The sequence below is a fragment of the Solanum stenotomum genome, chromosome 9 (assembly GCF_019186545.1).
Source record: "Solanum stenotomum isolate F172 chromosome 9, ASM1918654v1, whole genome shotgun sequence".
Taxonomy (NCBI): Eukaryota; Viridiplantae; Streptophyta; class Magnoliopsida; order Solanales; family Solanaceae; genus Solanum; species Solanum stenotomum.
In genome coordinates, this window is record NC_064290.1 from 28,271,218 (window position 1) to 28,286,734 (window position 15,517).

At 36.3% G+C, this 15,517-nt stretch overlaps 1 protein-coding gene and 1 pseudogene across 2 annotated transcripts; one reads left to right on the plus strand and one right to left on the minus strand.

The window, feature by feature from the left end:
• The first annotated feature begins 9,165 nt into the window (after positions 1-9,165).
• LOC125875909 (pentatricopeptide repeat-containing protein At2g18940, chloroplastic) lies at positions 9,166-14,514 on the plus strand. Of its 2 annotated transcripts, XR_007447467.1 has the most exons (4): positions 9,166-10,297; positions 10,594-11,667; positions 13,824-14,013; positions 14,277-14,514. XR_007447467.1 is itself a non-coding variant. In XM_049556974.1 (3 exons), exons 1-2 carry the CDS (start codon positions 9,224-9,226, stop codon positions 11,644-11,646), a joined length of 2,127 nt encoding a protein of 708 aa, XP_049412931.1. In that variant the 5' UTR covers positions 9,166-9,223; the 3' UTR covers positions 11,647-11,667; positions 14,277-14,514. The 2 variants fall into 2 exon arrangements, 1 of the variants encoding a protein (XP_049412931.1); XM_049556974.1 differs by lacking the exon at positions 13,824-14,013.
• Positions 12,278-13,998, minus strand: LOC125877424 (pentatricopeptide repeat-containing protein At2g25580-like; annotated as a pseudogene).
• Positions 14,515-15,517: the final 1,003 nt, after the last annotated feature.

The following is a 15,517-nucleotide window of genomic DNA, read 5'->3' on the forward strand; positions in this document are numbered from 1 at the left end:
TTTTGACGTGTTGCTACAAGATGGTACAATGCCAAGTGACTTTTCAACACTTTTGTTCGATGAGCTGGAAGGTTTCTTCCTCTTGAGAGTTAAGTCGATCACCTCATTATCAGTGATGTTGGCTGCCTTGGGAGTCTGTAAAGGACTCTTAACTCCATTATTCCCTTCGAATTTATAGACTTGGAAACAACTTTGACAGATTACGGAGGGATATTCGATGTCACCTTGGACTTGAAAGAGTGAGGAAGCTTTTCTTGAAGTTGTTCTCCTTTGGTTGGTAAAGAAGCATCATCCCTTTTTCAGACCTCTCAAAATTATATGGGTACTTCGTCTCAGCAGAATCTCTCACTTGGATGGCCACCAATCTGAATACTCACGAGTCATTAAAGACCCCTTATTGGATGGACGCATTGGTATGATGATCTTCGAAGAGCTTCCAAGGTGAACACATGAATCCCATAGTTGCACCAAAGCTTGCAGCGAACCATCATAATGGTGCTCTACGGGTGCACCAGGAACATCTTGACAATACCCAAATTGTCGACTAAATCAATGAGGACTATAAGGTTCCACAATCAGTTCATCATCCAGCCTCAGAGTTACAAAACTTGAACGAAGGCCTATAAGGAAATTGCTCCAGGAAGTGGAAAATTTTCCACTATCATCAATATGCAGCTCTTTTCCTTGTAGCATGGCCAGATTGTGGAGGTTATGCACATTTCACTTGCTGATATAACTTGCGAGCGTCAACGAGGTTAAAATATTTTGCCATCTTTATCCAGAAATCACCCACATTCGCACACCTCGTTGGGGTGGGTAGCACGGTAGTAGGTCTCAAAATACTCACATATCCATCCATATACAAAATATATGGGAAGTAGTATGTCGAAAGCACCCAAGTTTGAAGAAGTGGATATTGTCACGCCCCGAGCTACCCCCGAGACGCGGACACGGGAGCTAGGACCACAATTGATCCCAAGCTAACCTTGTTGGCATGATCATGAGCATACTAAAGATAATAAACTGATGCGGAAGCTAAATGATAAATAAAATGAAAAGATGGGGAATACCCATATACTATAACTGAGATAAATGAAAACTGATGAGTTTAATACAAAGAAGATATTAACTCAATACTAAGCTGAATCTAACTATGTCTGAACTAAGCCTCTAAACTGACTAGAAGTGCTGGGACATTCCCCAACCAGGTCTAGCAAAACTAAAACTAAAGACTAAAAGCGATAAAGATAAACATGTCACTAGTCCTCGAATAATGAGGACTCACCACTGATGCTACTGAACTGAAGATCGGGAATCGATCTAAGCGTGATCTGGATGCTAAGAACCTGAACCTACATCACGAGAAGATGTAGCGCACGTATGCATCAGTACTTGAAAGGTACTAAGCATGCAGGATAGAGTAAAGTTGAAATAACACATAATTGAACAAAGCAATAAAGCAATGAAATAATCTAAACATGATATCGATACTGAAAATGTTGAATATTGAGCTAACTGATGCAATGACCAAATTTATAACATGCTGAGACTGAATACTGACTGTACTGAAATATGGTCAATGCAATAGAGTCTGACTGAACTGTGGGAGCTACTAATAACCGACATAAAACCACATGAGCTAAATGTGGAGTCCGATGTATACGCCCCATCGAGAGAACCCAATATACCCTGCCAGAGGTATAGAGGCATGCTGGCGTGATCACTAAACTGATGTTGCCCACGGAGGGGACTTACACCTACGTGGCTCGTAGTTCTGGGACTATATGGGTAAGCTGAACCCTAGTCCAACTCAGTATTATGCTACTCCCAACGAATTAAGTAGTTAACTGGTAATGATTGAATTTCTGTAAATACTGGATAGCTCGAACTGAACATGCAAACTGAGAATGCAACAATTAAACTGATAATGATGCATTCATAAACTGAGGCATGTATAACTGAATACTGAAATATCTGACCTAGCATGTGTAATTCAAGAACTAAAGAAATACATAGCTAGGGTTCTGGAATTCATGCAATAAACTAAGAAATAACATGATAATCTGATTTGGAACATTTAAATAACTAATTCATGATGATCTTTTGAAATTATAGAAACCCTAGGTCTGTTCATAATCATGTAATCAAGAATCTGACTGAATTCTAGGGACCTAATGGGCGAAAAGAACCACTAATGAAATCCCACATACCTGGTGACGAATTCCACAGAGAAATCTTTCGATTTTGGGGTTGGAACTGATGGAACCTTGCTGCGTTCTTGAACTAGGGTTCTTGACTTCTCTTCTCTTGTTACGCTCTAATTTTCTATGTTTTGATTAATGATTTTTACTAAGGTAAGTTCTAGTTATGTTTCTAGGCTTAAACTGACTAAAACCTCATGATTTAGGGTTTAAACGACGTATCTTAGGGGTCCAACGAAATAGGAAAAGACCAAAAGACCCCTGACTTAACTGCTGTTGGAGTGACTGACGGACGGGACTAACGGGCCGTAGGTAAATCGACAATCCGTTGATTGGAGTCGTCGATCGAGTCTGCCCGACAGGGCATCACTAAAATGAGCATAACTTTTTACTCGGAAGTCGGATTTTAGCAAACTTGGTGGCATTGGAAAGAGGATTCAATTATCTATCATATTATAGGTCATGGGACACATAATTCCTTTTATGCTAAAAGTTATGACCATCTGAAGTTGATCCATCAACAATTTTCAGCTAACTGGTTGTTGACCCTCATCTACGGTCAGACCTACGGACCGTGCATCGAATAACGGTCTGTGCTAGTCGACCGTAGTTTGTGTCAGAGGCTGGGTAAGGGAAGTCTCGATCCACGAACACAGACCACGGACCGTGGTCTGATCTACGAACCGTGGGTCTGTCCGTGAGTCGGGACTTAGCCAATTTTCTGAGCTGGTTTGGGGAGGGGTTGCAGTGGTGAACCATGGACCACTAGCACGGGTCATGGTTTGACCTACGGTCCGTGGGTTGCACTTGCAACTTCTCAAAATTTGCATTTTTAGTCTGTTTTGGATTCAGGGTGTTACAGATATATCCCTGAGGCCGCGATAGATTCTTGCAAGGACCGTAACCGCCAAAGAAAATATTTCCTCATAAGCCATCAAGTCTGTAACTTTGAAGACACTAGCACGAATACAATCAACTTTCTTGTTAGGAAGCACAAACTTGCAAATCCAACATGCAAGAAAAGTCCCCAGAATTCACGACCCAGGGGTACACCCTAGATGTAACATGGCGTACAAGACCCTGAGAGGCCTCATACAGGCCACTTAGCTTTCATAACATCAGATAATAAAAAAATGGTACGGAAATTTAAAACATTTTTCCATTACAATCAAAGTTCATAAAACAAAAACGAAAGTCTTTAACATTGTCTCAAACCATCTAATACAAAAAAGTCTTAGGACACAGCCCATACAATAGCTCTAAACAATAAAAGAAAACATAAAGTAAAGGTGGTCAAATCCTCGATGCTATGAGGACTCACCAAATCTTCACTTGCTTGCTCTACGAAGATCCTAGCCTCGAGGATGGAAGTCAATATCGCCGGACCCTACATTTGATAAGAATGTAGACAAGAGTATGTGTTAGTACAATAATGTACTAAATATAATGGCTAGCATCAATCATCAACATATAAGCAAAAAGTAGGCATTAGTGAACATAAGACATATACCAATATCATAAGAAATACAACATAAGACATAGGATACAAGAATAATAGATAACAACATAGTCATAGGCATAATCAATGCATCTAGATTATCACAACCTAAGAAGAACACTTCATGAGTAACCTCAAAGCATACTTGTGCAATGCATGTATAAGACCCCATAAACCTCACCCATACTAAGTAAACCACTTGAGGCCATCATTAATATTCATCATCTTTTGATCTCATCCTTAGCTTATTTCTCATAGACAATGGAACATTCACCTTTAGTCAAACTTATCAAGGAAGGTAACTATAGCAACAATCCAAGCTAAGCATACATCATATAAGCAAATCTCATATTAGAACATACTTACAATACTTTCTTAAAGTAATCTTATTTCATCATAAACATGCTACTTGATTAGGGACTTGTCCCTCATATTCATACCAATCATGGAAGAGTATTTCTCTACTAGTCCATAACGCATCATTACTCATGAATGGTTAATCAAGGCTATAAAGGAAAAGCACCTTACCCTGCTAGACCAAGCTATCATGGAAAACATACTCTCATGCAAGTCCAAGCTACTCAAGGAAGGGTACTATAGCTCAATCCAAGCTATCATGAAATGATGTTGCCTCACCAAGTCAAGCTCTCATGCAACCATCTTCTCATGCTAGTTCAAGCTACATTGGAAGGGTACGATTTCTCAATCCAAGACTATTCATGAGTTCTACTATCTCAAGCTACCATGCATGGTCTTGTCTTACAAATCAAGCTATTCATGAAGGGATATCGCATCTCTACTTCAAGCTAACATAGTTCATACATGCTTTGATTAATTTTAGGTGAGAAAACCTTTCAACCTAGAATCATTCTATGTGAGAAAATCTTTCACATCATGTCCATCATGTGTTCATGAGAATAACCTTTCAAGCAACACAACATTAATATAAATTAAGATAATTCTATAGATATGGAGATTGTTGCTAGAAACCCAGACTCAACTAGTGTAAAAGGTCTCCATCTCATGAGATATACTTGGGAACCCGGACTCAACTATTGTAAAAGGATCCCATTTGGAAGCAGGACTCAACTTACGTAAAAGCTTCCATCTCATATTCAATATCATAATCATGGACACTTTACTCTCAAAGTGTTCTTAAAGCATTTACATAGATTCTATGAGAACATTCATAATTTCATACATTCATAATATAGGTCATGTGGGTAAAGTCCTTCCACAACAACTCTATCTATAATTCATCACTCATATAAGCTTCATTCTCAAAGCCTTAACATTCATAGTTCATCATATTAGTTTCACCCTCAAAGCCCTAGAAATCAACATTCATAACTACAAGCCTTACTCTCAAAGCAATACATCTCATGATCATCATATATGCCTAATTCTCAAGACATTCTAACCACATGTTTCATTCTTAAGCAATTCTAGTCATATATCATCACATAGCTCAATCTCAACCACTACTATTCATGATTCATCATATAAGCCTTAATCTAATCAATTCATGTCTATATGATTTACGTCTTAGCAATTCACATCTAACTACTTCAATCTCAAGCAATCTGTCATGTAATTCATCAATCCTAGAAGGTCACATCTAAGCCCTCAATTTCCCCTTTCATGGAAGAAAACTCAACTATATCAAATTCACTTTAAAATCTTAGGTTAATCATGAATACATGTATAATCATACTAAAAACATGCAATTCCATCATAAACAAAGATAATCAATCATAATCCACTTTATTGGATCATAACCCATAACATTAGAACAAACCCTAGATTTGACTTAGGGGATTCTTCTTCTAAATTGAGGAAAATCTGGGAGCTTCATGGATGAAAGGGATCCATGAATAAATAAACCAGCATACCTTGATTATAATGCCCACAAAGCTTGGAATAATGTAGACTTGACTTGAACTAGCTTGATCTTCTTCTTCTTCTTCTTCTTCACTTTCTAGAGAGCAAATATTTGAGAGGGAATTGGGTTTCTTTTGGGGTCTTGAAATAATGACGTAGAATTACTTAATTTAGGGGTCTAAAGTCTTTATATAGGTGGTCTAGATTAGAGTAAAACGACACCACTTAATCCTAATTAAAACTGGAAAGTTCCATTAAGTCCTCACTAACCACCTCACTGCCCTATCCATGTGACCCCGACCACGGGGCGTAGGTTGACCTACAGACCATACTAGTTGGGCGTGGTTTGGGGTCTGAGACACTGGAAATTGGCCCTTGACCTACGGAGCCCACCTATGGGACGTGGACCCATCCATGAGGTGTGGGTCATGCCGTAGGTCACTACCTCGGGGAGTTTTCTCTTGGTGTCCACCCACACTGCCCACCTACAGAGGATGGGTCCAACCACATGGTGTGGGTGGCCTTGTGGGTGATACTTGGAACCTCAAAACATGATAAACTTCCCTCTTAAGGCTACAGGGTGTTACAATATCTCCTCCTTGGGATCATTCGTCCTCAAATGACGTTCTAGGCACTTCTTAAAGTCACGACTCTAGCCTATCAACCCATCATGCATGCAACTTGTCTAAATTGTAACGACCCGAGAGCACCTCCTAGTCGTTACCGGCGTATTCGACCTCGAAGAGGTCTTATACAAGCCTTTAGCATTCATCATAGCATGTATCATAGAATAAAAACACAGAAAAATTTAAAACTTTTACTTTGGAAGTTCAACTTCACTTCATATATAGTATCATAGTTTTTCCAAAATTAATGAACTGTTTGGAGGCGATTCTTTTCACTGGAATTCAAATAGACTATTTTCATATATTTTTATCTGTTATCATCAAAGTTCAGAAATACTTTTGAGGAAGATGGTTGGTAAGAAAGGGATGTACTAAGCTCAGATAAGTTCACTATCAGCAAATTCTTCAGCTAAAAAGAGCTTACCAGAAGGTTGATTGGACAAGGCTGATTTGCAACAAAATAGGCCCTCTTAAATGGTCAACTTATCTTAGATCTCACTGTTTGTAGCAGGTTGTTACAAATAGGGGTGTGCACTATTCGGATTAAACCGAATAACCAAATCAAATCAAACCGAAATTTTATTTGGATTGATTTTTTGGTTTTTCGGATTGGTTTTGGATTAATAAATTACTTTGTTTGGTTTTTTGGTTTGGTTTTGGATTTTAAAAGATAAAAACCAAAAAATCGAAAAAAACCGAATTATATATATATATACTGCGTGGAGTCGCGTGGTGTGCCACATAAGTCAAAAGGTGTACAAAATTACAAAAAAAAATGAGTGCAAGGGGGTAATAGGACCTTAATTTAGTTAAGGTGTGTCTCTGGGATTTCGGTCATAGTCTAGGGGGTACTTGTGTCTTCTCCCTTTTATGTTTGAATTACATCTACAATAGGTATACTTATAAGTATTGTGTACTTATGATTTATATTAGAAAGTATATTTATGGTATTAAATATTATTACTTTGGTTATACATGTTATTAATTATTGACATAACCGAATAACCAAATCAAAAAAAGCCAAACCGGATAGGAAAAAACCAAACCAAACCAAATTTATTTTGGATCGGATTGGGTTACACTTTTACAAAACCAAAAACCGAAAATCCAAACCGAATAGTGTAAAATCAAACCAAAAAATCGAATGCACACCCCTAGTTACGAAGGAAAGGTTAGCCAAATGATGACGTTTGGAGGATGAGAAGTGTGCACTATGCAGCAAAGATAATGAGTATGTTGCACATCTCTTCTTTATGTCCCCTTATTTAGCACAAATCTGGAATACCATACTAATATAGATGCAGATTCATAGACAAGCTCAAGGATGGATCTGGGATGAATTAGGCAATTATAAACTTCAAAGATCGAAGTTTACATGCTGAAGTTTTTAGAATGACATTAGCTGCGGGAGTTCATATTGCGAAAAAGGAATTAGAGGATCTTCCAAACAGAGAACAGAAGGCCAGAAGTCCTCATTATGTTGTTAATTCAAGATCCTCATACTAGAGGAGTTAGTGAAAGCAACATTATTTAGAATGTTATTGGTTATTTGGTCATGTTTCATTGTTAAATTTGAAAAAAAAAAAAAAAATTTGATTTCAAAGTGAAAAATGATATATGAAAATTGGAATTGTGTTTGATCATGAATATAAATTGGAGTTTATTCATAAATTAAAGTTATTTTTGACTTTTTGTGAGTAATTGGAGCGCAAGTATATAGACAAGTTTAGCATAAAAATTGATCCATTTTCATCTCTTTTTATCTGTGACCTTCAATGATCGAAAGTGAAGTGAAAAAAATTTAATGGTTGGATGACAGATCTAAATGCTATTATAGCTCCAATAGATATCAGTTATACAAGAATCGCAGTGATCACAACTGTTGAGGAGGAAGACTTCTGTGGAGCTTATTCACATCAAGACTAGAAAATCATTCATATGAATACTCATGTCAGATATTTACATAGTTACTGCAACTTCTTTCTCATTTTGAGGGAACAACGGAGTTACTATGCCATTACAATCTCTAATAACACGCTTGAGTCCTGGAGTACGGTTAATATTACTTAAATAATATTGGACCCGTGCGTGCACGTGACAAATTATCTAGTTATATATAAAAAACAAATTATAATTGACATATGTATCAACTAAATATTAGAACTTTCTTATACTTTTACTAAATCTTTTACCTTTTGACTGGAATTTCTAACGATTCTTCCATATGGACTAAAAATTTAACTTTTTTTATTTCTACTAAAATTATTTTATCTTCTCAATTAGAATTTTTAAGTTTCTTTTACTTCTACATTTTTTTTTAATTTTGATTTTGATTAAGTCGTCTTCAAGCATTTATTATAATCATTATTTCTGTCTTTCTTTATTTTCTTTATTTAAGTTAATAGCTTGAAAGATCTATAGACTACATACATATAAATGAAAATACATAAATAAGGTGATGCAACACTTGTTTATATCCCATTTGCATTTTTATTTTATTTTTGATATTTCTCTCTCCATTTCACTATATGATAATAACACAATAATTTACTTTAAAATATTTTTTATTTTTATCTAAAAAGTGATTAACATAACTCACAACATGCTTCGTATTAATAAAATCTTGTGATTTTTGGGTTGTAAAAAGGAGTAATTATTCAATTACTTTTCTGTTTGTTTCTATATATACCCCTAACCATTAATTCCGACTAGTATTTAATTTTAGGGGAAATAGAAATTTGAAAGAGGACATGATGGTGAACAGAGAACATGAGTTAACTAGTAGCTCTCTCCATTTTTCTATCTCTTATTATTTTAGTAAATTATTTTTAATATCAATATTCACATTTATCTTTTCCTCTGTATATTTAATTATGGGATATGTATATGTATTTCCCATCCACCCTGCTCCAAAAAGAAAAAAGAAAAAAAAAGGTTTTATATTATACTCTATATATTAAAGAGAAGTTGTCCAACTCTCCTGCAATTTGATAAACCCTAATTTCTTTGATCTGAATATGAAGCAGCTAATCAGCAAACGAACAATCGACAAATTGTCAAAACTCAAAGCTACGCAAATTCTATCTCATTTTCACTCAAAATCCTCAATCCCAACATCCTCTCTTCCTCCGTCCACCAGTTGGACCAAATGCCCATTTTTCCAAATTCACAACACACCAGTTCCAAAATTTGTATCTTGGAGTGGTAAAAGATTCATTCACACAGATACAGCTACTGATACAGCTGAAGAAATGGTAAGTGAGACTGAGGATGATGCTACAATGAATGACTTCTTGTCAAGATTTGTTTGGATAATGCGTGGAAAACTCATGGAAGTATATCCAGATTTTGAGAAAAAAACAATTGATGAGATGCTTTTGGTTATTGTTGCCAAGGTTGTTTCTGAGCTGGAAAAGGGTGGTTTTGATCAGATAGTTGGAGGTAAGTCGTCCTCACCTTCTCAGGATGATGATTTTAGTCACGATTTGTGGAAGACTGTGTGGGAGGTGAGTAATGTAGTTTTGGAAGATATGGAGAAAGCAAAAAGGAAGGATAAAATGAAGAACTTTCTTCAAGCTGAGCAAGTTAAGGAGATGTGTAGGTTTGCTGGTGAAGTAGGTATACGTGGAGATATGCTTAGGGAGTATAGGTTCAAATGGGCACGTGAGAAGATGGAGGAGAGTGAGTTTTATCACAGTCTTGAACGTTTTAAGGAAGAGGAACAGCAAGGGACCGAATATGGTATTGGTGTCGTGGAGCACCAAAGTCGTGCTGAGGACCCTAAACTTGTCGCTCTTCCAAAAAGGCGTGGCAAAATTAACTATAAGATTTATGGACTTGATTTATCCGATTCAAAATGGTCACAAGTGGCTGATAAGATTCATGAGGCTGAGAAAATCATATGCCCTCAAGAACCAAAAAAAATAGATGGAAAGTGCAAAATTATTACTGAAAAATTACTTTCTTCACAGGAACAAGATGATTATTCTCCACTTATAGCAGAATGGGTACAACTTCTCCAGCCTAGCAGGGTAGACTGGATAAATTTACTTGATAGATTGAATAACCGAAATCCTAGTCTATATTTGAAGGTAATTCCTTCTCCAATTTAAGTGTTTTCTTATTAGCATGACTTCAATTTTCATTTTTATTTTTAACTTTCATTCGTCCCATTGTCAACTGCAAAAACTGGGAGACTTTAAGTTAATATTCTTAATATCACTTGTTTTGAATGCTCCTTCTTCGTACTGCTAATTTGTATTAGTATAAGAATCTATAAAGCAAATGTTATCACAAATCTGAATTTAAGTTTCTGGCTATAAAAGAAAATCTGAATTTAAGTTGTTGTTAAGTGTTAGCTAATTCTGACTTTTTGTAAACATGTTAGATTGCAGAACATGTGCTTGGTGAAGAGTCCTTCCAAACAAACATACGTGACTACTCAAAACTCGTTGACGCCCATGCTAGAGATAACCAGCGAGAAGATGCCGAGAGAATTATCAGAAAAATGAGTGAAAATGGAATTGTACCTGATATTCTCACATCAACAATCATGGTTCACATGTACAGCAAAGCAGGTGATCTGGATCGAGCAAAAGCCGCATTTGAGAGCTTGAGAACTCAAGGATTCCTACCAGACATGGGGGTTTACAATTCCATGATCCTAGCCTATGTAAATGCTGGCGACCCAAAGAAAGGTGAATCATTGATGAAGGAAATGGAGGTAAGAGACATCAAACCCTCTAAGAAGATCTATATGGCCCTTCTAAGGTCATTTTCTCAGCATGGTGATGCTAATGGAGCCCATAGAATAGCAACTACAATGCAATTTTCAGGATTTCAGCCCACTTTAGAGTCATGTATGTTACTTGTTGAGGCATTTGGAAAAGCTGGTGACCCTGATCAGGCAAGGCAGAATTTCGATTACATGATTAAACTTGGACACAAGCCAGATGATAGATGCACTGCTACCATGATAGCAGCATATGAGAAGAATAACCTGCTGGATAAAGCCTTAAATCTTTTAATAGAGCTTGAGAAAGATGGCTTTGAGCCTGGGGTGGCTACTTATTCGGTTTTGGTGGATTGGTTGAGTAAAATGCAACTAATTGATGAAGCTGAACAACTCTTAGATAAAATTGCTGAACAGGGTGAGGCTCCTCCATTCAAGGTTCATATTAGCCTATGTGACATGTATGCAAGAGCTAATGTTGAGAAAAAGGCTCTTCAAGCTCTTGGAGTTTTGGAGGCAAAACAAGAGCAGTTGGAACCAGAAGATTTCGAGAGGATTATATGGTCACTTATAGCTGGTGGATTTGTACAAGATGCTCAAAAGTTCCAAGGATTGATGGAAGCTCGGGGATTTACAGTGTCTGAGCAACTTCAAGTAACACTCATGGCGTCTCAAACTTTTCTTCGCAGGAGACCATCTGTAAGATAATGTTGATCACTTGCGTACAAGGTAAGTTAGTGCTATCTATCTTGGTAGTTGGCTCATGAAAGTGTGTTTTAGTGTTCTGAAGCCTACAAGAATCAATGGCCTCATTGTGATTCAGGAATCACCATGAATTGTCTCCATTAATTTAAAGCAGCAAGATGATTACTGTTCCTGTCTTCCTGAGCATTTTACGACGTTGCAGCCCATTCCTTCTGACTTGTAGTTGTTCTTCGACACAGAATAACTAATAAGTTTTGACTTATAAATGTCTTCTCCTTTGTTAGATGCATCAATTGTGGTTATTATGATGCTTGCAGATCTTTCATTTTTTGAACCCTTTTTTGCATATCCTTGTTACTACTGGGAGTTGAGTTGCCACATGATTTGGATTTACTTTGAAATGAACATTAAAAGGACTTATAAACTGATTTGCTTGTCCAACAAAACTGCTTTTGGTTTTAGTAGAAATATATTTCTCTTAAGCTACAATACTAAGTGGTGCTTTAGCTTTTCATGGTGTGATCTAACCACCTGCTCAGGAACTTGCATCTTGTTGCTGTAGATCTTTTTGCGGGGTGAGATGTGGTCATTAGGGGGCAGGTGACTTGCTATCACTGATTCCTAGATTATTGTAAGGCACATTATATATTAATGTAATGCTGTAAATAATAAATCATTGAGTATAGCTGATACGATGATCCAGATGATTAGCTGCTTTACTGGTAGTAATGGATGTTTCATTGCCGTGTCTGTAAGAAATGGTTTAGGTATTTTCACATGGTATAGTAAAATGAAAATTTCTTTGGTGCTTAGTACTATTTGTGCTGCAGAGAATGTTTATAAATCGCATATGTGTGAAAGTAGTTTCAACTGTGAAGTGCAAAAGCACTGGTTGTTTCTGGTCTCTGCTGATGAAACATTATGGACTGATTGGCCATGAGAATTTTTCAGTTTTTTCTAGAAAAGTTTTACTTTATTTGAATATCTGCATTTGACCTACATGTAACACAAACTTAGTCTCTGGTATGTAACCGTCCTTCTCTGTTAGCTGCTTTTAACCCCTTAGAAATGCATATATCTTCTGATGATCGGGATGTGACCTATCTCCCTCACTATATTCATGAACTTTGCTTCGAGGCTCAAGAAAACTTTGAGAAGATTTCATTTTCTCTTTCTCCTTGGCTATTCTGATGCTTTTACAGCCAAAAAACCTGCCTTTGACTGTTCATCCAAACGAGATGGGTCTAGGAGCTCAACAATCTCAGCAAGCTCTGAATTCCCATGAATTGTACACAGATTCATCATGGTTTCCCATACTTCAATACTTGGCTGTATAGGCATCCTTTCAATGAACTTCATAGCTTCATCAAGATATCCTGTACTTACCACATATGGCTCCATAGAGAGAACAATATCATAATCCTTACTCATTGATTCAAAGTGCAACATGCCCTCAACTATATCACCAACAACACTACAAGCATGGAAGACACTCAAACTTTTGGCCATCAGGTTTCATCCCAGTTTTCTTGAATTACCCAAACAACTCTATTGCATCTTCTCTAAGACCATTCTTACCAAGCCATGTAATCATTGTGTCCCAAGAAGTCAGATTACGTTGAGGCATTTTTCGAAACACCAAGAAGGCATCATTCATGGAGCCACATTTTCCATACATTTCAAGAATCTTATTGTACATTTTGATGTCAAGATGAGGATGAGATCTAAAAAGGTGCTCATGAATTGATCTAGCATCCTCAAGGGATTTATCCTCATTACACACATCCATCAACATAATATATTGAGATAAATCAACTGTGACATTACTGCTCCAAGAAATGCAAAACTTCTACTGCCTCCTTTACGTTGCCTTGTTTACAGAAGTCATCGAGCTCATCAACTGAGCCTTTTTTACTGCTGCTATCAGCAGAATCAATCGACTGTTCAACATGTGTTGAACTTGTCATTTCTTGATGGTCTACTATTCCATTCCGAGATTGATAAGAAGTTTGATGTGATGTACAGCACTAGAAGGGTTAAAGCGGCTTAAGTTTTGATGAAATTGCCCCATTATCTCCCTTGAGCCACTTGACTTCATATGCTTTTCCATGTTTACACCCACTTGCATTTTTGTGGATACATTTCAGAATTTTTAGATTGAACATTCCTTACATTTCCAGGGTCATAACTGGGAAGGTTTTGCTGAGGCACTCCTACATTTCTCCTGTAATTGCCACTGAATTTCTACTGTGACATTTCACTGTTTCCACCATTTAAATTCTGTTGATACTGCCCATACACTCCATTTTGACTCGGCTGACCTTCTAAACCTCCCTCAAACCTGGATCTATGCATGAAATTTGAAAAATGGTAACCACTATCATTTCTGTATTTTTTCACCAAACCTTATTTTCACTTTTTCACTCAGTATATTTTATTTTTCAAATTTGCCCTAACTTTTTAGTTTTATAAAATGACTATTTGAATTATATTTCATGTTTAAATCACATTTAATTTTTTAAAGGAAAAGTACAACTAAAAAATATCATTTAAATAAATTATTGCGTGGTTAGCATTTGATGTAAACCAAGTGTCCTACATTTCTGATGTTAGCTCTGTTACTTTTGATGCAGACAGTTATGAAGTCCAGTGGTGGACAAAATGAAAGGGAGCTTTTGCAAGAAAACATAAAACAGTTGGAGGATTTCCCAAACAGACTTGTTAATTGATAGTTATTGTAGCGATGACATTCGTTTATAGTTTTTCTTTTGTCATAAGATGTCAGGAAAAGGGAAGTGATTTTCTTTGCTGTTGTGTGACATTTGTGGTGGTAGTTAGAGTTTTGTTAGAATTGGATGCTTTTTGATGCTAGGTTTTGTTGGTCTCTTCATCTTTCACATTGCAGTGAAGTGATTCTTAGAGGTGGAGAAAGGAAATATCAGGGTTTCTCCCTTGCATGATATAATTTGTTCCAAGCTGCTAAGCTAATCTCACTTAAATCAGTTTTGAAGTTTTGCCTTAAAGAGACGCCTGTAAAAGCCAAATGAGGTATGAATCTACATTATGAGTTCTTTTTTCTCCCATTATTAACCGACTTGTAGAGTCCTAAATATCCTCATTTCCCAGTACGTAGTGAATCTCTGCCCCCTTGGTATGAGTATGACGCTTTGATAACGCTGAAATGTCAATCGTCGTCGTCGTCAATAGGGGTGTTCACGGTTTGGATAAAAATCATCCAAATCTAAAAACTGAACCAAATCGATTAAATAAACTGATTTTTATTTGGGTTAGGTGTGGTTTGGTTTTAAATTTTTAAAATCTGATAGTATATGGGTTGGTTATGGTTTTGTTCGAAAAAATTGAAGAAATTATCAAACCGAACCGACAAGTTATATACATATCTTTTATTGTTGTACATACATAATATATTATTTTTATTAACAACTTTAAAGATCTTATATGTGTTTTCATCAAAATTTATTTATAATTTACTTATGAAAGAAAAAATGCCCAAAGTGAGAATATTTATCTTATTGGTTTTATGTATATGAGTGTGTCTGTGACAATTCTTTATAAGATTGAAAATATCAATGTCTCTTTCTTCTAAGCCAAAATAATGAAATTGGAAGCTTTATTCATCGTAAATTCAATGATGGAAAGTTATGTAATGTCAGTCATTTTAACTATTTTCGTTTTAAATAAATTGTTGTCATTTTTATAATGCTTTGAATGAATTGTTTTTTTATTTTTGTCTATGGTTAATATAACCGAACCAAATCGAACCAAAACCGATAAATATATACTATTTGGTTTGGTTTGGTTTTGATAATTTTAAAACCGATTTAGTTGATTTGGTTTTGATTTTGACCAATAA